The 19,205-nt window shown below is 35.8% G+C and overlaps 2 protein-coding genes and 1 long non-coding RNA gene across 4 annotated transcripts; 1 reads left to right on the forward strand and 2 right to left on the reverse strand.

Moving 5' to 3' along the window:
• Positions 1–84: 84 nt before the first annotated feature.
• On the reverse strand, positions 85–2,838 carry LOC140007942 (uncharacterized). Its single transcript, XR_011815376.1, has 6 exons — positions 2,226–2,838; positions 1,833–1,883; positions 1,552–1,645; positions 1,287–1,377; positions 1,061–1,209; positions 85–267 (listed from the first exon to the last, which is right to left on the reverse strand). It is a non-coding gene; the product is annotated as an uncharacterized lncRNA (long non-coding RNA).
• Positions 2,839–4,179: 1,341 nt separating this feature from the next.
• On the forward strand, positions 4,180–10,928 carry LOC113692823 (LIMR family protein At5g01460). The gene is made up of 14 exons (XM_027211397.2): positions 4,180–4,743; positions 4,881–4,966; positions 5,465–5,580; positions 6,109–6,219; positions 6,579–6,677; positions 6,786–6,908; positions 7,925–7,987; positions 8,077–8,141; positions 9,405–9,514; positions 9,606–9,720; positions 9,839–9,904; positions 10,057–10,167; positions 10,253–10,319; positions 10,408–10,928. Exons 1-14 carry the CDS (start codon positions 4,394–4,396, stop codon positions 10,453–10,455), a joined length of 1,530 nt encoding a protein of 509 aa, XP_027067198.1. The 5' UTR covers positions 4,180–4,393; the 3' UTR covers positions 10,456–10,928.
• A 586-nt stretch (positions 10,929–11,514) lies between these two features.
• On the reverse strand, positions 11,515–15,295 carry LOC113694106 (GDSL esterase/lipase WDL1). Of its 2 annotated transcripts, XM_027212956.2 has the most exons (6): positions 14,433–15,293; positions 13,577–13,654; positions 13,331–13,471; positions 12,983–13,059; positions 12,750–12,899; positions 11,515–11,896 (listed from the first exon to the last, which is right to left on the reverse strand). In XM_027212956.2, the coding sequence occupies exons 1-6, from the start codon at positions 14,541–14,543 to the stop codon at positions 11,686–11,688; spliced, it is 768 nt and encodes a 255-aa protein (XP_027068757.1). In that variant the 5' UTR covers positions 14,544–15,293; the 3' UTR covers positions 11,515–11,685. The 2 variants fall into 2 exon arrangements, with proteins under 2 accessions (XP_027068757.1, XP_071907968.1); XM_072051867.1 differs by lacking the exon at positions 13,331–13,471 and having other exon boundaries at positions 14,433–15,295.
• Positions 15,296–19,205: the final 3,910 nt, after the last annotated feature.

Here is a 19,205-nt window from a genome sequence, read left to right on the forward strand (position 1 = left end):
TTACCAGAACTTACTTATCACAAAATAGAAATAATTAGTCAAGACTGCAAAAAACTAATATTTTCAACCAATACAAGAGAAAAGAAAAAATTCATAAAATATACTGAAAAATCATATTAAGAAAGTCAAACCGGTAATAGAAGATCAAGAAACAGCAATAAAGAAATGACAAACATAAAAACTTACGTTTTGGATAGAGCATAAAAAATGCTCTGAGCTTCAGCTGTAACAGCAATCCTAAATCTTTCAGCCTCTAACTCAGCTTGCCTGAAAAATGCCACTTATAAAATCAACCACAATAATCACAAAATAGTCCAAATCTCGGAGGAAGACGGGACGACGACTGTGCCCAGAGGAAGGGTAAGGTGCAACAAGCACATTTGTTAACCAATCAATTCGCGCCACATCACCATTATTTACAGATTTAAATGTTAAAGCAGTCTATTTCCACTCCTGCAAATGGTAGTCCTATTTGGATACTCTGTTATACAGAATTTTTGGGGTTCAATAAATGAAAAGAGATAAATGAAAAGCCTTCATGAAAATTTAACCACTAATTTTACTTGAAAGCAGAATTGGAGGTCTTGACATACATTATTTGCCCACGTGTTGCTCATAAATGGAAATGTAAAATTGTCCAAAATTTCCTTGGGCATGAACATCCAAACTGATTGATCAGATCTCAGTACAAATGCACTTAATCCAGTTTTAGGAAGTTAACCTTTTTCCACACTTCTGAATAGAAGATAATAAGCTCATATAATTTTGATGCTACAAACAAGTTATTGGTGCATACAGGATTGCAGTGGTCTTGTTACAGGACATAAAAAAATTACAAAAACCAAAACAATTGTTTATGGTCCACAGTTCAATTCAGCATCAAGCTTAGTTTAATTCCAGAAGTGAAGCAATAAATAAAAACAAGGGGGGAACAGATAGTGTAACATGTTAATGTCATCCCCAACCCATGTATTTTAATAGTCATTCAAGAAGGCAAAAGAGAGAGAGAGAGAGAGAGAGAGAGAGAGAGAGCAAAGAGAAAAAATATATTACATCTTACCATTTTTCTCAATAAGCATCACGATCATTTGCTAATTGAGTTTGTCATTATCCAAAATTGTCTACCAACTGTATATTCCCACTCAATCCAAATGCCTTGTCAGCTGGCATGAATGAAAATCCATCTAGAAGTTTCATGCACTTCAATTCCTATTTAACCATCAAGAACTCAATCAGGTGATGCCCACTGTTTACAGTAAAAAGAGAAATAAAAAATTAACATAAACCTGTGATACACCCAAGCGTGGTTACCAAATGTCCTTCAGCCAAGAAAAGATCAGGAATTGAAAATCCATAATCACCTTTTGTTGTAGTAAGCTGTTATAAAAACCAAAGAGGAAGAATTCTGGAGCAGAAATGCCACAGTAGCAAAAAGATAATCAAATGCTTCAAAGTGCATGCGTGGTAAAAACATCTTTCCAGTTAAGTGATATGTGAAACAAAACAGAAAAAGTCACCATATTGGGAAGAGAAAAATAGGGACAAACCTACCACTTGTTTCATATAGGACATCAGCTCCAAGGATAATATTTGGGCACAGGGTGAATATCTGTTCATCCCAAACACCCCATGTAAGTCCTAACACCTTGCAATACATATAAATATGACCAATTATAAGTTTATTGGGCTCTAGTCAAATGTGGCTTCAGATTATGGTCTTGAATATAGAAACTAAGTATGCAATGCATCATTTATCTGTGAAGAACTGAAGATGCGTCATATAAGCTAGCGAGTTAAAATCTACTACTATCAAATAAAAAACCATTCCATACTTTGCATGTCACATTATGCAGCCCACATTCTCTCCTCGTATTAGCCAGCACCTGCACATGTCAAGAACAAAACTGAAGCAAGTAGAGATGTAACAAAACTACAAGACACAGAAATTACTCTAAACTATAACCCAAACTTCTAAAAAATAAATGTCTAAAACAGCATAAAAAAAAAAAAGACAATGAAGCAAAAGCGCTTAGATAACAATAGTCCAAGCTGTTTTTTCCTGAAAACTCATCCAAGCTGTTTTTGTCCCAAAAAACTGAAAAAATCTCTTCTAAACTTGAAAATCAAGAAGGCTACCGATAAGTAAAAATAGTTCAAGCAAAAAAACAACAATAGGCTATTGATTTAAATATCATTGATAAAAACTCTTAAACATAACCTTAAACCTGAAAAAGATGGCTCCTTTATCATTGATTCCTCGCTCTATTGGGAAAAAACAAAAAAAAAAAACCACAGCACGGTTTCTTCAGAAAGCAAAAAAAAGCACAAAAGAACTCGGGCATAAGAAAGTGGAGGAATTAGAAGAATCAACACTTTTTCCTCTTTCCTTTATTTTATTTTAATCAAAACATTTTTTTCTGCTCAACTGATTTTTTCACCATTTATTCTCCCGTAACAAAAGGGGGATGGAAGAAAAGAAGAGAATAGGAAAGTTGAATTTCATGGGAATCTCTTCACATATCTCATATTGACCACAACTTCAGGAATGCACAACGGGTAATGTATGACAGAGAAAGACTAAAGAATGGATAGGACTGAGTGGTCATCTCAAGTCCATAGCTTCTAGCAAAAGGCATAGATGATTGATTGATTAAGAAAGGAAAAGGAGAAACAAATGGGAGAAGACGTCTGGAGTGGTTGGGGTTGGTGGAGCTTTCCAGTGAAGAGTCTGAAGACCAATGCACGAAAGAATGAAAGAAAGAGCAAAAAAGGTCATGTGCAGGACATGTTCAAGGGAACCAAACTTGCACCAATCACTGCACGCCATGTCACCATCCAACCAATCCCATGGAGCCACGTGGAGGACGACCACGTCCGACGTGGATCCTGGGCGTCCGCCCTTAGTCTATATGTTTATAATAATCAAACCAATAATAGGAATTAAGAACATGATTGAATATGATTTAAAAAAAAGATATGAGTTTTTTTATTTGTCAATCAATATTTTTTTACACTACGTCTACTCTTATTTCTTTTCCTACATTAACCTATCTAAAGGAAAACTCAACTAGGTCAAGAAAAATTGGTGGAAGCTATGTAAGAAAGGGCTCAACTAGACCGGAGAAAATCAATGGAAAATGAATCACTATTGAACCAAATGGGTATGCACTACAAACATGTTTGAATTGGAGAAATCACTATTAGTAGTAAGTGATGAAAGATAAGGGTTGAACTCTTGATCCTTCATTTAAAATTTTTGTGGTAGTTAACAGCCAAATGAGTAGTTAGTTAAAAACTAAAGAAGTATGAGTTTATACAAATTTGTATAAGGTAAGTTATTATTAAATTTGTTGATATTGACTACAAATAAGAAATCATACTATACATGAAATAAAAAAAAGGAGGGAATTAATTGTTACAAAAAAAAAAGAAAACAAATTAAAGAAGTAAATAGTTTACTTGGTAACTTGATAAAAAATTAGAGTAACCAATTCAATAAACCAACCAAAATTGAAACTGAAATCATTAACCACGATACTCCATTCTTGATCATCATTGCTAGTTACCACTTCCTTAGTTCTCAATCATGGAACCAACTAGAAGTAGTTGGCCACAAAAAAAGTTTTAAAATTTTACTTGAGTGTAGGTTGAGAGATCAGATTGCTCTGCATTTTAATATCTAGACTTTCTTTAAAATGTTTTATCAGTGGAATTGGGATGATTCATTGGATTTCCCTCGGTCTCTTTAGATTTACTTTCCCCTAATGTTGAGTAATTCATCGGATTTCCTTTGATCTCCTTCGGTCCCCTCCCAATGTAGAGTAAAAGCCCTTTAACCTCCTCAGTCAGTCAGTTCCCCTCTACACTAGACCGGTGGTGATTCACCGGCCGAGCGGAGCCAACGAGCAATCCTACAAGCATATAAAATACTACTCGTTGAGAACCGAAAAGCCTCAGTTGGCCAGGCTGCTCGAAAAGCTGTCTCCGTTACAAAGCCTATTACCCATTACAACCTCCAGGACTACCGCGTGATTGACCAGATATTCCTCTTGATAACCGTATTCTTAGCGTCCAAATTGGTAATTTCACTCCCCCGTCGAACCCACTCACCCCCGTTTCCTCAAATCAAACCGGCACCGGACCACTACCATTCCCCCAACACCCCTCCCACCCGGCCCCTCTCTTCCAAGCCCTTCCCCTTTTCTTCTTTCTCTTGAACAGAAAGACAGAAGGAAAAAAGAGAGGGAAAAATCTCATCAAGAACCAGATCCGCTTGCCTTCCCTGAAATTTATATAGAAAAACCCTACCGTTTCAATTTGAATCAATCAGCATCGTATTGATTCAATTAAAAGAATTGGAGAGAGAGAGAGAGGACTCTCTCAACCAGCAAGAATGGGAGATTTCAATTTGGCGCTGGTGATTGTGGCAATAGTTGTCTGTGTTTTGGTGTTCATCTTCAACATTTACCTGCTAATTAATTATCAGCATCCCGATGACGTCAACCAGGCTTATTTCCCAAAATTTGTTGTCGTTTTGGGCCTCTCCATTGCCGCCATCTCCATTCTCATGCTGCCTGCCGATGTGGCTAACCGGCAGGCATGTCGCCACGCTATTTATAATGGCGCGTGTAAACTCACGCTACCGATGAAGGATCTCTGGCTTGCAGTCTACATCGCTGATGCGATTTTGGTTTTCTTCGTTATTCCTTTCGCTATGTTTTATTATGAAGGCGACCAGGATAAGTAAGTACATCGCCTAAGGTTTCCGTTTCTTTTTCCTTTTTTATTTTGTTTCTTCTTTTGATACTATTTTTTAATAGCACGAATGCTATGCAATGGTGCATTCTATAAGGAGCTTTTAATCATTTTTGTTGGTGCAGGAGTGTGGGCAAGAGGATTAAAAGTGCATTATGGTGGGTGATAACTACTGCGATCGTTTGTGCCCTGGTGCTTGGCATTTTATATGGTTAGTTGTGGTGGATTTTTTTTCTAAATAGCTTTTTTTCCATCAAAGCTTAAAATGCTTTTTTACTGTGATCTATTGTAAATATATTGAACTCACAAGAAAGGATATAATTTGCAAGATAGCATAGAATGTTGTCCTCAAAGACAATGTAATGGGCACATAATTTCTAGGCGAACTGATTGAACTAAATTTTGAGAAATCAGCCGCTTTTTCCCCATATTTAATGATAAACCCTTGCCCAAAATAGCATTGTTCGGTTTGGAGCACTACAGAGCTTATGTAGCTGTATATTGTCCACTCTGTATTTGCTTATTTTGACCTAATAATCCTTTATCCACTCTAGCTCTTTTGGACTAGGAAGCAGAGTTCTCTTTGACATGGCTTCTGGAAATTAAACAAGATTGCTTCTCTATTTACTTTAAGAAAAATTGTTTCTTTTAATTGAGCTGTTTTGTGTTTCTTATCCCTCTACTTTATATGCGTCCTTTTCACTACTAGGACTGGTTGGAAAGGTGGATTTCACGGTCAGACACCTCTCCTCGGGCACAGCTTCATTTCCAAGTTCATGGGACTTCTCTAGTGGTCAACCATGTGTAGGAAATGGTGTACGCCAGGTGAGCAAACATATTTATTTTTTTAATTTTTATTGGTTTTGCTTATTATAATTGTGAAATAGGCGTTAGTGTACAATGGTTGATTGAACTTTGTGAGAAATCTTGGGCTTCTAAGTTTGGAGCATGACAAATGATTAACATAAGCTGTGTAGATGGAGCCACAGTAACAGCTTTTACTATTTAATACATTTTTTAAAGGTGTTCACCAATCAGTGTTTGTGTTGAACCATCTTTCAAAATTTACGTTAATAATTGATAAAGACTAGGCTGACTTGTTTCTGGTTTATACATATTATTGTTCAAAATGTGAATTTCGATTATATAATTTTTTTTGTGGCCTGCCTCTCACAAATTATTTAGAACATGAATATGCTGTTGTGGCTTCATCTGGTCCACTTAGAGTGGACGGGGCTGGTACTTTATGATAATCAATCTCCTAATGTCAACGTCAAAACTATGCAGGCCTTATTGCATTTTTGATATCACTAATTCCATTCAGTTCCTAATATTAGATTATCTCAATTTCAGTGTTCTGCATATTCTGCAAGTCCTTCATCTGAGACCACATGGAGCATGCGCGCTACCTTCCCAGAATATGTTGTTGCTTTGGCAACAATAGTCGGATCTGTACTTTTTACGGTACTTGTCTCTCGAAATGTTTAATACCATGATTTCTTTGTGACTCAGTGCACTGAATGAAATTTTTGGGATTTGACTTTCCATTTTATTGGTTTTTTTTTTGGGGGGGGGGGGGTTGGAGTTGCTCCTACTTTGTTTTATGTGGAGTCATCCTTTTAAATTGTCATGGTGCTATGTTAACAACCTATTGACTCTTGTTGTTTTTTTCTTTTGTAATATTTGAATGCTCATTTATGGTCATAAGCAATTAACTAGTTTACTGGTTGAACATTGTCTGCAAAGAAAGAAGATGTAACAGTTGGATTGAGACGAGTATTCTAGTTATTTTTTGTGCCCTAATGTCTCATGCTGCTCTTCAGATTTTTGGAGGGGTTGGAATAGCCTGTCTCCCACTGGGACTGATATTCTCCTTTATTAGACGTCCAAAGGCAGTTATCACTCGCTCACAGTATATCAAGGTACTTGGTGCTTTTCACAAAATGTTTAGTGTTGCTGAAGTGAGAAAGTTTGGTTCTAAAGAAAAGTAATGAATTCATTGTTTTGTGATGGTGATTAATGTCACTTAGGAAGCAACTGAACTAGGTAAGAAAGCAAGAGAAATGAAGAAGGCGGCTGACGCACTTCATCAGGAAGAAAGGAGTGGCAGCAAGGGAAGGAAATGGCGTAAAAATGTCAAGGCTGTAGAAAAGGTATGCACTGTCTCTCTACTTCATCTGAAACCCATCTCGTCTTCTTGGCAGAAAACAGTTGCAGTTGTCACGAGCTGTTTTTATTTTGTTTTTCTTACTTTCTCAATTATTGTTTAGGTGGATATTGTATTTAAGCTGCCAGGACAACAAAAATCTTGTGTTCTTTAAAAAGCTTTTTTTTTCCGTCTATGGTGCGTGTGCGCAAATATCTTCCTTTTTGAATTTTATTGTATTCATATGTGTTGTGGCTTATTCTCTGTGTTTGTATAATGCAAAAGAACTAGCATTGAACAAGTAGACTCGTTGATATTATGACTTATCTGAAAACAGTAGGTTATGACTGGGAATATTTTGGTTCTTATTCACCTTTATGAAATAAATTTAGAATCACCTAAGGCAACACACTACGGCTTCAGCGGCATTTCAGTTAGAAATGCTTAGATTTATACGGCCGGGGGAGGAGATTTTTCAAATCATGGTGCAGGAACATGTAAATCTAGTTGAGAGATAGAATGAGAAAATATGTTTACATGACTTTTTACATGTTCAACCCTTTAGGATTAAATGAATGAGACCCTTGTTTTAAAAATATCGAGTGGTTTTCATAATGCATTAACCACAGTTGGCATGATCAGAAGGTGTTACATTTGTGTCCACAGTGGTTATCATTGCTTTCACCACTGAATCCTCCTTGGAATCTCGTACTTCTTGGATAGTAATATTCCAGAGTTTTTGTAAATATACGTGCATTACCTAAATGGTAACTCCAACTATGGAGCTAATCATTTGGTAAGCCTTTTTATCTGAAGTTTGGGTACATGGTTTTTTCACTTTTAATTTATGTAAGTGTGCTTTTGTGTTTGATAGCTAGTGTCAATGGGGACATGATATTTATTTGATCTCTTCTCTGCATTTTTCTCTTCCCATACTTATTATATTATGATGTTGATGTGCGCTTGAATATTTGTCTTTGTATTATCATTAAGGATATTCGTTTTGCATACTTAATTCTCCAGGAATTACTACTTCTGGAAGATGATGTCAAGGCTTTAGAGGAGATGTACCCTCAAGGTGAAAAGGTGATCAACTCGTTCTTTGTAACTAATAGAAGTGTGTCGCGTTTATTCTCTCTCTCTCACACATTTAATTCATGTTAAATCTTTTTTAGGCTGAGGCTGCTTGGGCCATGACCGTTCTTGGCTACTTGGCCAAATTTGTGTTGGGAATCTTAGGGTATGCCTTATTTTTTTGTTTTTTCAAGTTGTTCTACTGAAGTGTGATTTTACTTTATGCTATGTTGTTGTGCCTTCAGGCTTTCTGCAGCTTTACTGCATAAAATAGTTACATGACAGTTATTCCCGAATAAGCTTTACCCTTTATTAGTATCTTAAAAAGCTACTTTTGCCCAAAGGAAGACTCATTTGCCCTTTTTGACTTTGTTTTCTAAGTAACACATTTTAGCTATAACCTGGACATTGTTGGGCCTTTTAATGAGAGTTATCCGCATTGTCAAACATCTTAGGGAACAGAGCTTAGGACTAATTGAGTGTAGAAGTTTTACATTTAGGCTGCCCTGAACCAAAATCTACTTAATTAAGCTTTTTTTAAAGGAAGCAGAAGGTAAGAAGATGGATAGCCTGCTATTGAGAGTAAGACTTATTGGCATTAGCTGTGAGCACATTAAATTGATTGATATTTTGTTCCTATCCTTGTTGGGGAAGTCTTATGCTATATATCATATCCTTGTGCCCTTTTTGATTGGTGTACAAACTTGCACTCTTTGGTGCCCTAACTTTGTTGCTTTGAGATATTCATGTGCTGTAATGTGTCATATCCTTGGGCACTATATTAGATTTTCTCATCATTGTATAAATCACATGTAATTACAGACATGTACTGTAATGATACGAGTAGATGAAATTATTTGTACCATACATGTAAAGCTGAAGTATTTTCATAATTTAATATTTTCCCTTAGCCTGAAGTGCTTAACGAAATTGGTCATCCCTTGTTTATTTTTTGGCCTTTGTCCTCTCTTGTATGGTTTTTAGTGTCGCATTTTGGGTGTTGGCATGGTTTTACATTTTAGGCTATGCCATATAAACATGATAGCCTCCCAATAGTAAAGTCATGGTATATTGTACATGGAAAGTCATGGGAACACTGTTTTACTTACACGGTTGTCATTGTGTATTCCCCAGTCCTGCCCAAGCTCCGTACCTAATCTGCTTGAATTGCCTTGCCCTTTAGATTTCCTCCCAAACCTGAAGAAAAGGTAAATTTGATTGTTACAGCATTATGATGGAAGGAACAAGTTTTGGGTGGCTTTCAGGCTTTCAATTTCTATGAGGTTCTCCTTCTTCATGACCTGTTGCCCTGGCATTGTTCACTGATATGGGGTTTCTATACTATTATACTTTCTCCTGTAGTTACGCCATTTTATCAGGTGGATGGACTATTTTTTGTGACCTGTAATTTTTTGCTCTCTTCTGACAGGTTGATTGTTTCAGTTGCTTGGGTTGCACATATCATTATATATTTGTTGATTAGGCCTCCACTTTCTGCATTCCTGAATGAAGTTTTCATCAAATTGGATGACGTTTGGGGTACTTTTTTAGACTTCTACATATTTTTGTACATTGCCATCTGATTGATTAGTTCTTAACTGACATGATATCCAATGCTGCTGCTACTTAGGTCTTTTGGGTACGGCAGCATTTGCATTCTTCTGCTTCTATCTACTACTTGCAGTGATTGCTGGTGCCATGATGCTTGGCCTGAGATTAGTTTTTATTACAATTCATCCTATGAAGTAACGACTTTTGGCATCTCAATCTTTTTTTCCCAGCAATTTTATCCATTGCTCCCCTACCCCTTTCCTCCAGAGCTGGTTTCCTGCAGCTCATGATGGTTGCTCCAAATCTCTACAGGTGGGGAGCTACACTCATGAACTCGTTTCTTTTCAATGTTGGCCTCATCCTCCTTTGCTCTATCAGGTTTGCACTGTTCTCTTTTTATGCTTCAATGCCATGTGCTCATGGAGATCAGTAAGAATAGGTAATGATAGAATAACGAGGAGTGGCACCTGCAGCTTCTAATGTCTGATTTCGGAATTTGGTTGTGACTACTTTGGTCATCATTATTGCAGTGTAATTCAGTTCTGTGCGACTGCGTTTGCATACTATGCTCAAGCTACTGCAGCTCAAGAAATATTTGGTCACACATTGCAATCACTTCGGGGAATTAAATATCTATACAAGTTGGTTCCAGCTGCCTTTCTATTCTTGCAATTAATTATATTTTATATATTTCAGAAGCTGTTAATCACGTCTATACTTGTGCAGGTACAACGTTTTTCAAATTGCATTCATTGTTCTAGCTGGGCTGACCTTTGTGTACTACTTAGCTTTTGTAAGTGCCCTGCCTTTTCTCTCCTACATTCTTGGCTTTTGAAGGCTGCACCTTGAACGTAGTTCTGCATGCTTTTGTACCTGGCCAGGGTTGGAGAAGAAAGAAGCCCAGTGGCAGGTTCCAGCTGTCGTCTTAAATTATTCATTTCCTCAAAGTGCATGCTTCCAACAATGGACCTTTTGGAGCTTGAGTTTGGACATTGTAAGAGCAGTTTGATATTCGGATATGCACGTGTCGTTTTGTTTTATCTCTTCTTCCTGAGCAGACGGGCATCATCCATGGTCGAATTTGGTTGCTGTAGCGATACTGCTGCTTGACTGGTTTTGCACTTTTTGTATGTATTGTTGGTTTGATTAAGTTACACACTAGCTTGTGTAGTTTGTTGCGGGTGGGGGGCTGCTTACAGTTATACATGATGTATCATATGGTCAACGAGAACGAATCATTTGTAGTCAACACTAATCAGATTGTCACATCTTTTCGTTTCCTCTTCGACCTCAAGTAACAGATGCTTTGATGGATTAAACATTATGTTGTAAAGCCTGCAAACGAGGTTGGATGCTTTTAATTTGGATAATTTGATTCTGCAACTTTAGATTTTCTATTGAATTGAAATTTTACGGTTCTGTGATTTATTTTACACGTTGAGATGAAGTTCAAATCACTTCGATAGCAATTCAATGCACCTCACGGCAACTTCCTCCAAAGAAAACTCAAAATATTCATCATGTTACTGAAAGTAGACTAAAGCTCAAGTGCGTTTTCATTCTTAGTGGATTCTAAATGCTGAATGCAAGCTTTCACGTTAGGCAAAAGTATAATTGGGAAGTGCGACTGCAAATTGTTCGTCTGAATTCATGGCAGTGTGGAGAGGTTTCGTGGGATTTGGGACGAGCTGACAACTTTAGGATGCAATTTGTTTGGAGTAAAAGTTCTGACGTTCATAGTCGATACATTTTGAACACATTTTGACATAGATAAGAATCTATAACCATTCAGAGATTAATATTGCTTGCCCTTTGGAATGAATGGAATAGAATCTATATACCATCCAGGAATAGATATTACCTGCATCCATGGTTTGCGGATGCTCCAGTAAAAGGATCTCATAATCTGCTCCAGTTCTCTTTTAGCAGATATGGCAAGCAAGAAGTGATTTTGTCATTGGAAGATTATAGGGTGGATCATTCCCAGATGGCAAAAGTTAATTGGTTTTCTGTCGAGTCAATTGATCATTCGAGACTTCCAAGTAGAATATAATACAACCAAAGGGTTGACATAAATGGCAGAAAATGATACAAAACAATCCTGTCTCAAGGCTTTCATGGCAGGGGGTTGAACAGGGAACCAACAGACTACTTTCTCCTTACTCCCACTGAATCTGCCAGTGAAGGTTGAGGTCAGCAACATTTTTCGTGTCACCACCTGGACCAATGACATCATAAGGTGAGTCCTCAGAAAATTCAGTTGGCAATGACTTCCAGTGCAGGCCTGGCTCCCATTGAGCCTCTTTGAGAACCTTCAATATCTCCTTCACCACAATCTTGCTTGCTTCACATGACAGATGAATTCCATCCCTGAAGAAAGGGAACGGAATTAAGTCAACAAAACAAGCATCTCAATTTGAAAAACAGCTCTAGTGAAACTCCCTTGACACAGTTTTTCACCTGAATTCTAGCAATACCTATATGTTTTTCTCTCTGGCTTTCGTTGTTGGTGATCCTATTACTTTATACCAGCCAAACCAGTCGCATCAGCATGTAAATCTTTAGATAGTGTTTGTTAGCACGGAAAAGCATGGGAAAGTGAAGGAAAGTCAGTTATTTTTTCCCCCAAGCACGTTTGGACGGCAAAAATGTTAAAAAATTATCTTGCACTTGACTGCATTTTGTGCCTTGTAAAATTTGTAGGATTTTGAAGTAAAATAGCTGGTTACCAGCAAAAGTTGCAATAACTGCTACTAACTCTCACTAACTCCCTATATTTTCTCAATATTTTTCTTAGTAACCAAATGTGTATGGGAAACTCATTTACATTTTCTTTTACCTCACTTTTTTTTCACTTCACTTTCCCATACAATTTTCTATTCAAACGGAGAAGTAGACATCAGGAGAGAATACATCTATCATCAAACTTATGGACATGACCCTTTTTTCAGTTTTAACATATGTGTTCATGAGTTACTGCCATTATAATTTCACTCTTCTTGGTGGTAGAGATAGGTCCATAATCCTTACGGCACAATTTTACAAAACATGATGCATTGAATAGAAAAACAGGGAATTGATGAGAGAAATGCTATACATAACCAAAGTCTTTATCAGGCTGAGGACTGATTTAAAAAGCATGATCTGGAGCTTGACCACATGAAAAGCTTGATTAGAAAAAACAACAGAAGGATCAAGAATTCACGCAGAGACGCATACTTACACAAAACAGACATCCAGCCAATTATCCCTCTGTTGAAGTGCAGTCCAGAGATCAACAACCTTAATATCCAACTCTCGACACAATTTTATGCAGGCTTCTGAATATATTCGGCAGGATTCATTTGTTCGACAAAGCTGATCACATGTTCGACTAAGGAAAACCATTCAAACACTTCAAATTGATAATGTTCCTCATAAACCACTAAAATTCACTGAAAATTAACATTTCCTTACCCAAAAAATTCACAAATTTGAGCCTCATTCACAGGAGGGGTGCTAAGGAAGAGTACACGAGTCTTGTCCGAAAGAGACTGCCAAAGGAACATTAGTCAGTCGGAAAGCCAGAAAATAATTGAAAAGTTAAAGGAGGCCCAGAATAATTGGATTTGTTCTTGAGGTTCACGTTCACAGAACTAGATGCAAATACAAGATAAAGCAAGCGCTCTGAAACGCGGAAGTGAGCGTAGTAGGGCAGAACAAACAGCTGCCATGAACATACGTTACCAGTGATTGACAATTCAGGTATCAGGTCAGTCCAATGCAAAATAAGTATTTAAAACAGCTTTCTCCCAAAAAAGTCACCTTAAGATGAAAGGCAATTTTCTTCATATTCTCCACATATTCTGCAAGAGGAACATGAGGTCCTTGACCACTTGGGTCAGGTCTCATTGAATCATTACCGCCAAAATAAACTATAACTAGAGAAGGCTGCACGGCTGCATGCTAGAGGAAAACAACTTCAAGGATAAGTTTACTGAAAGGTGAAATAGTTCTTGAATATGTTGACGAGGAACATTGGATTCTGATGAAATACTAAAGAGAATGTACCTTGGGGAAAACTTGTTCCAGGACTTGAAGAGCACCCCGAGAGTTCCAACCAGCATATCCTCTCAATAATATATCAGCCTGCCCCCAACAGTTTACACAGAGAGAAAATGTAGGTCAAAAGAAATTGGCAAGGAGAAAACTCAGCTATAGTATCATGAACAACGTTAGTCAACAACCATGGTACACAAATATTTGCTGGGCTCTCTCTGTAGCTACCTAGCTGAAAGTGGAATGAAATTATGTGCAAATTCCTAGTTCCTGGGGAAATTAGTCAAAGGGGTATCATTGTACAAGGTCCCTTTTACTCAAGCAAATAATTTTTGTCTCAATATCTCTCACTCTTTATACCTGTAATTATTCAGTCAAACAGATAAGGGGGCCTAATCTGATGATAACTAACGAGGAAAACTAAGACCAATGGTATTACTAGGCGGAAATATTCGTAAACTGCAAGTGCATACATGTCCAAGGGAGGAAGGTACGCGGCACCCAGCACTAAAAAGTCATCGTCTTAGGGTGGAAACTGGAAAGTAGCGACCAAATCGGCGTTGAAATGACGCTCGTACAGATATGCTAACAAGAAAGCTAAATCCTCAAAATGATAATTTATGTTTACCGTTTGCAGGGTAGAAGAAAACAACAGAAATATGATTCTAAGTTTCCAACAGGGGTATCGTCGTGCAGATTTGACCTTGACTTGGAATTGAAATTGCGAAAGCAAGTCAAATTACTAATGAATAATGACCAAGAAAAAACAAAAATCAAGAAATCTTGCACGATTAGAGGCGCCTACCAAGAAGGGAAACAAAACAATTGCTCCAAAACGGGGGAAAGACGGAGAAGAAGAGGGATGTACCTTGCGAGCATAGATGTCAGTGAGGATTGCACCAAAACCGTCTTGGCTGTAAGAAAACTGTACGATGGATGAGCCAAACAGAACGAACTGGGGGCGTTCAGGTCCTACCATTTTCCAAATTCCGACCGGCAAAGACCAATGATATATACAATTTCTGGTTACGGTAGTTACCGGAGCTGGTTAAGCAATTGTGAGTTGGTTAAGTTGTATGAGCTGTCAATTGGTTAGTTAGTTAAAGGATCTAAACCGACTTAATGATAGCTTAAAACAGAAGCAATAAGGAGAGTGAACTCATTCTGGATTGTAACAAGAAAATTCTTCCATCAATACAATAGCATCTTGAACTTTCGAATTGCTGCTCCATTTATCCTGCAATTCCTAAGTTAAGGTTTTCTGGTCTTCACTGCCTTCCGTATCAACCAACCCGGCCCCATCCCGCCCAACAACAACAACTCCGTTGTGGCTACACCTTCACCTCCTCGCCCTACTACTATTACTACCGTTCTACGGCAGCACGAGATCGGGTCTTTTCTTTTTTTTTTTTTTGGTTGTGATTAATGATTGGTGGTTTGAAATATAGCCGGCAATTATGCCCAAAATCCAATAATCCATCCAATTCACCCACTAATTTGAGAGGTTAGGTTGGGTAATTTGGGTGTTGGATCAATTTTTGGTTGGATAATAAAAATTCAAATATATTTTGAACGGTTTGAACATTTGTATTGAGCACCCATTACCCAACCTAAATTTAAAAAAAAAAAGAATTCAAGTAATACAACTCTCGTTTCCTTCGGCAACTTGAACTAGCCCAAAATTTCTTGTCTTGTTTGGCAGCAAATAATATCAAAACAGCTCCTAATATAATCCCCTTGTCACATATCGATATCAATTAAGAACCATGGATTCACTAAAAACAGTTCCTGATGTAATCAATATTTTGAAAATCGGACCGGATTGGACGGTTCGACCGATTGGATCGCGAACCGATCACGGCACCAGCCCGATTCTATGCTTTGGTTGACTTTGCCAAAGAACCGGTCAAAACCGTGAAAACCGGTGAACCATGTTGAACCGTTTTTTTTTTTTAAACTTTTTGCAAAATACTTCTATCAAGATTCGAACTCAAAACCTTTGCAATAGAAGACCAATGTAGTAATCATTGCGCCATCACATCTTATTTGCTTTTTTTTTATTACTTATTTATATAAAACAAACATCTATATTTCATTTTTCCATTTTTCTTTTAAAATCCCATTCTCTTATGACTCATTCTTTTTAATCTTCAACTCTTTCTTTCTCTTTCATCCTTTCTTTTGTCACTGAATTTTTAATCAAACCTCATTAGTTTTAATTTATTGATGTTTTCTTCTATCTTTTAATTTTGTTTTTGCCCATTAAATTGGAAAAAGTTAAAAAAGAATTATTTTTCTTTAACCCAAATTATTTAATGTCACAACCACTCACTTTTATCTTATTTTTTGTTTCTTATCAAGTTTGCATTTCTATTTTCAATCCTCTTAACTTCTTTCGAACTCCAAACTTTTTTTTTTAAATTACAATCTTTAAATCTTAAAGACGTAAATTAAAATTTAAGTTCACAATATCAAATTCTCATAGACGTGAATTTTGTATAATTTCAAAATATTGTGATTTTTTTGGGTTGGATTTAAGATTTTTTTTGGTAGATATAATTGAAATTGAGATGAAATTTATTTATTTAAACTTATAATTTAAAATTTTTATTTTTGAAAATCAAAATTATTCAAAAATAGTGAACTTTTCATCATATAAAGTTTTAAATTAGTCCATTGCATGTCTTATTTTATGCATGTATATATATCTTTATATAAATTATTTTAAAAAAAAAATTAATTGAACCGAGATTGAATCGGTCCGACCCGGTTGAATCTCGACCCTTTCACCTCACCGGTTCAATTGACAGTCCGGATTTTAAAACATTGGATGTAATAATCCCTTTGTCACATAACAATACTCTAGTTTGTTTGAAAAAACAATACTGGTAAAGAACAACGGATTCCATTATATGTTATGATTTAATATGTACCTTTATCAATATTGCTATATTGAATGAAATGTCAATACCAAATTCTAAAGTTAAAATCCAAAACTGAGTACTCGAAAAATAGAGAATGGTTATAAAGTGGATCATAGATTAACTTTTCATCTATAGTTATATAAAGTAGGACATCTTCTCCTTTATTTTATCATTTTTTTAAATTTTTATCACTTAAAATTTTTAGAAAAATGTAGGACCAAAGGCATTAGAATGTGCTTTATTGGTGACTGGTGAATGATTGAGTTGTCATTGGACCTGTTTTAATGTTGTGTTAATTTTCTCAAAAATTTTCAAATGATTTGGATAGTGATATTTGAACTAATTTGTTAAGAATTATATCTCTCTCATCAAAATTTCAGTTTAATTAAGGTGTGATTGGATCTTTTATGATATTATAAATATGTTTGGTATGGCAAATGCTAAATCAAGTAACAAGACTTGGAAAATTGTATATTGGTATACCATTTTTTCATGCTATATCCAACTTGGACAAAAATTATTTTAGTGTGTGAAAATGTGTTTATGTGCGTGAAATTTTTTTTTGTACATAAAAATATATTTGAGAGAATTTATGTATCAAAATATATTAATTAATTAATTTGGCCATATTTGGATTATGAGTTTGAGATGATTCAATATGACATAATCCAAAATTAATCCAATTTAAAGTTGGACGGATTGGATATAATCCATTTAAATAAAAGCCCAATATCAACCCGTCAAAAATCCGTCTAACCCACCCAATTGCCAGGTATAGTTTGAAAGGTGAAACGCATGTGATTGAAAACTGTGCTTAAAAATTATTAAAAAAAAGTTTCCAAATGCCGCTAAATCCATATCCAAGCGGCCTTTTCTGTTTTACTACAAATATATTCTTTTGGTTTAAGAAAAAGAATGGTTGAGGGATTTTGACAGAAGATTGAACTTTGAAGGCGATCCTGCTAGTCCCCGTAGAATGCTAAAGATCTTTCAATAATTGATCATTGGCTTCTCAGCTCAACCTTTAATAACTAACTAGGCATTGGACCCCGCGGCTATCGCGGGTGCCCATATTATAGGGTTGTTGGGTGATGAAGAATATAAAATAAAATAGAAAGAATCATAAATAGAGGGTTATTATTTTGTTAAATATTAGAGTAGTGATTGTAGATTAAGCAAATATGAGATAGTATATGTAAATGTAGAGCGATGTGAAATTGGTATTTATTGTATCTAGTGTAAGAGTGCTAACTGATGGTTTATTTATGAAGAAGATGTTTGTGCAAGAAATAGATTATGAATAGGAAAGCAAAAAACATGTGTTTTTTTTATATATATATCCTAATTTGAGAGTGTACTTAGGTTAATGTAAAATTTATTTAATAACATAGATTTAGAGTATTTTGTATCATAATAGAGTTGGAATAGTGGATAGAGAAGTGATAGATTGGATTGATTTATTTATAAATAGATATAGTAAAATTGGTGTGATTTGTATTGTGTTTTTAAAATTAATACGATCTACAGATTTGATGGATAATATTGGTTTCAAAAAATTTTGTTTTTTATTTTAATTTAGTGATAAGTAAATATTATTTAAATTAATGGAATATATATTAATTTTTTAAAGTTGATAGGATGGGAAATTAGGTGGAGAATTGCATTGAGAGTGTTATAATTTATTGTACTTTGGGTGTTGGTAGTTTATGTATTATAGGATGATGATATTTTCATAATTTGGATAGTTAGGATGAGTAAGTGTGCATTGTTGCAGCAGAAAAGTCTATGGAAAGGATATAAAAGAATGGGAAGTTTGTTGAAAAATAAATAGATAATAAAGAGGAAAATTATCCTATATTTTTAAAAACAATTGGTCGTATTAGTGGAAGCTAATACAAAGTGGCACAATTGATTTATATTTATTAGATATGCACAAAATTTTTGTCAATATATATATTTTTTCAGAAAATCATTATTTTTGTTGATATATATATTTTGGAGAAAATGAATATATATATATATATATATATATATAGATAAAGGCACACAAATAGGATGCAATAATATATATAGATTTGTATAGCCCTAAAAATTCGTGCTGCATTAGAGAATGAAAGGTAGCAACTGGAACAAACAAAACCAAAGAAACAATAATTAAGTGAGATGACATCTAAAGACCACAAGGTACAAAATTGATAGGGAAATTACGAAGAGACCAGCACAAAAGAGGACAAAATCAACACCGAAATTACAAAATAACCGGCGTCCAAGGATAATTGAAGCAGCGGACAAAAGAGGACGTGGAAGGAGAATTGCACCATCGGACAAAAGAGACAAAATCAACACCGAAATTACAAAATAACCGGCGAAATCACTGTAGCAAGCCCTTCGGCGCTTTATGTAGTTAGAGATATGTAAACCTCATATTCTACCCTTTCATTGACCGGTCCGTTTTTGGTTGTTATCGTCATCACCCTTTTTGGAAATACGTTGAGATGTTTCCAAACTACGCACAATGCCGTATTACATGAACGATTCCAAGACCATAAGTGGCTTTTTTATGTAAACAAATAACAAGAACTAGCCCTTTGGGGATCAATGCCGCGATTGCTATCCTATGTTTTTAGACCTGGATTAAGTGTTGACTCGGTCGAGTTAAGAAATCACGAATCAATGGATTCGATTGAGTTGAATCGGATGACGTCATAAATAAAAAT

Source organism: Coffea arabica, chromosome 6c (genome assembly GCF_036785885.1).
Source record: "Coffea arabica cultivar ET-39 chromosome 6c, Coffea Arabica ET-39 HiFi, whole genome shotgun sequence".
Classification (NCBI taxonomy): Eukaryota; Viridiplantae; Streptophyta; class Magnoliopsida; order Gentianales; family Rubiaceae; genus Coffea; species Coffea arabica.